The 2,753-nt window shown below is 33.8% G+C and overlaps 1 protein-coding gene across 1 annotated transcript; it reads left to right on the forward strand.

The window, feature by feature from the left end:
• LOC109343035 (basic blue protein-like) lies at positions 259-1,364 on the forward strand. Its single transcript, XM_019581149.1, has 2 exons — positions 259-494; positions 1,122-1,364. The coding sequence occupies exons 1-2, from the start codon at positions 320-322 to the stop codon at positions 1,319-1,321; spliced, it is 375 nt and encodes a 124-aa protein (XP_019436694.1). The 5' UTR covers positions 259-319; the 3' UTR covers positions 1,322-1,364.

The raw sequence follows: 2,753 nt of genomic DNA on the forward strand, positions 1-2,753 counted from the left end.
TGGTAGTCCACTTTCCACTCATAGTCTCATATATGTGAACATTTTATTTATTAAACTAGTGTTATTAGAAGACTTTTTTAACTAATGTATGTGGGTATAACATTTTTTTTCTTTAAAGTAAAACCATTATGATTATGCCTCGACCATGGCTTTGAATCATGCCATTTTTTATTCAGATGGACCCCAACATTCTTCAACCACCCCATTACAGTTATGGGCATCTTTGGCTATAAAAACATGCTCTTAATTAATCTTATTACAACCAAATAACTCTCTTACTTTGTGCCATTCTCAAACTTTGCATTTGCAACTATAAGTGATGGCCCTAGGAAGAGGTAGTGCAATGGTAGCTCTAATGCTACTACTAATGTGCTTGATGCTTCACTCTGAGATGGCTCATGCAGCCACTTACACAGTTGGGGATGCAAATGGTTGGACTTTTAACGCTGCTGGTTGGCCTAAAGGAAAGCGCTTCAGGGCTGGAGATACACTTGGTTAGTATCTTTGAATCCTTTCAGTAATTATTGATCAAGTTATTTTAATAAAGGAGGTCCAAAACCAGGAAACACAGCAACGTGTGCTGCGACAGTGATGATCGATAAAGTCATAAAACTCATTATTTTAAATTGCATTCCACAACTACAATTGTGATTGGACAATGTTATGGTTTTGAGAGTCTTCACAACAATATAACAATCACAATCACAAATACATATCATAACCACAATTTAGAATAGTAATAAATTATTTGGTATATATATCCCAAACCATTAATTAATATTTCAATTTTTCGACATATTTGCATGATAGTATCCATAATTTAATGATGGGAATACTTGGAGAGCATGTTTAACCTTTTGGTATGTATGTATGTATATATATGTATATGTATGTATATGTATGTATATATATGTATATGTATGTATGTGAGAGATGTTTAATGTTTGTAGTTAAAATATTAATATAAACAATTATAGCTGTTTTAAATCATCACCAAATTAAAACATTATATAGTGTATGGCTGATAATTTCATCTAAAAAGACACTGCTGGATATAGAACAAGTGTACTCTTCATACTGCTTAATTAATTTCTAATGATCTATATATTGTACTTATGCAGTGTTCAATTATAGCCCTGGGGCTCACAATGTAGTGGCTGTAGATAAAGTTGGTTACAGTGCATGCAAAACTCCTAAAGGTGCCAAAGTGTATAATTCAGGAAGTGATCAGATCAAGCTTGCTAAGGGACTCAACTACTTTATCTGCAATTTTGTTGGCCACTGCGAATCTGGCACCAAAGTTGCCATTAGTGCTGTGTGATTTACAAGATCTGGCTTTCAGGCTCATGTTATAAATAAACTTATCTTTTCTAGAAGTTCCATTTTATTTTTTTCTTCAGAAAAAAGTAAATTTGAAAAAGTATAGAGATACACGCTAACTTGAAAAAGAAGAATAAAAAGTATCATACCCGCATAGAATTGGATAATAAGAAGGTTGGGAATTGTTTAATAAAAATAAAGAGTTGAGGAATATGAACGCAAAAAAACTTATGATTAGATTTAGTTATTTTTTTTTTGCTAGAGGAAAAATTATATTAAACTAAGCAAAAGGGGTGTCCACCCAATACAAAGAAGGATCAAGTAGATAATTTTGCAGAACTTATTGTTATACAAAGCTTTGGATCTATACACCAATTTGCAAAAGATAAAGAATTATGTGGTACAAAAGAGGAAAACCAAATCCAAAATCTACTTTGAATTAAATCAAATAAGTGCAAATAGCTTGGGTCTTCTCCAAGAAAATCACCTCATTTTTCATAATTCACACTGATCAAACCACCACAAACTAAAGCATTCTTCGTAATTTAACACAACTACTACTTTGAAGGTTTTCATGAAGATCAACAAAATCCAGAATTGTAGTAGGAACTTAAAACCAAGTATAAAAACCTTTCCAAAACTTGAAACAAAATCACAAGATATAGACAAGTGGTCAATAGTTTCAACATATTTAAAAAAAAACGTACAAACCATATCGTCCATCCTCACAATAATATTTCTATTTTGCAGTTCATCCTTTGTTGGTAGCATTCTTCTTATGAGTTTCTAAACAAAACAAAAAATATTGGAAGGCACACAATTAATCCAATAATTCTTTAATTGTTTAGCTATAGGAGATTGTTGTTGATTCAGCTGAGCCAAGTAAGAAGTTTTAACCACATAGTCGCCTGAGTCATCAAGCCCCCACCTCCATCTATCAATTATCTCCCTTTTACAGGAATGGTGATGAATCAAATCAAATAAATCCCTAACAATAGATTCCTCTCTTTCAAATAGACTTCTCCTCCATGGAATTTCCCAACACTAGAAACCGTCCTCCTAGTAGCCATTATCCCCCACCCAAGCATCACGATTTGTAGCTAAATTGAGTAATCTAGGAAAAACCACTTTGAGACTCTGATTACCGACCCAAATATCATGTCAAAAAAGAGTTTGAAGACCATTGCCAATTTCCTTCCAAACATTATCCACAAACCACCCACCCGAGGCCCTATTAGGAGAGCCCACTTTTCCCAAATCCTTCCACCATCTCGAGGCAAAGTTATTTGAATCAGATTGCCAATCGTCACCATATTTTAATTTAATTAACTTCACCCAAAATGCTTCCCTATCTTGCAACCTACGTCATCTCCATTTCCCTAGTAGAGCATGATTGAACCGAAGAAGATCCCTAGCACCCAGATCTCCTAGCT

Source organism: Lupinus angustifolius, chromosome LG01, assembly GCF_001865875.1.
Source record: "Lupinus angustifolius cultivar Tanjil chromosome LG01, LupAngTanjil_v1.0, whole genome shotgun sequence".
NCBI classification, from domain to species: domain Eukaryota; kingdom Viridiplantae; phylum Streptophyta; class Magnoliopsida; order Fabales; family Fabaceae; genus Lupinus; species Lupinus angustifolius.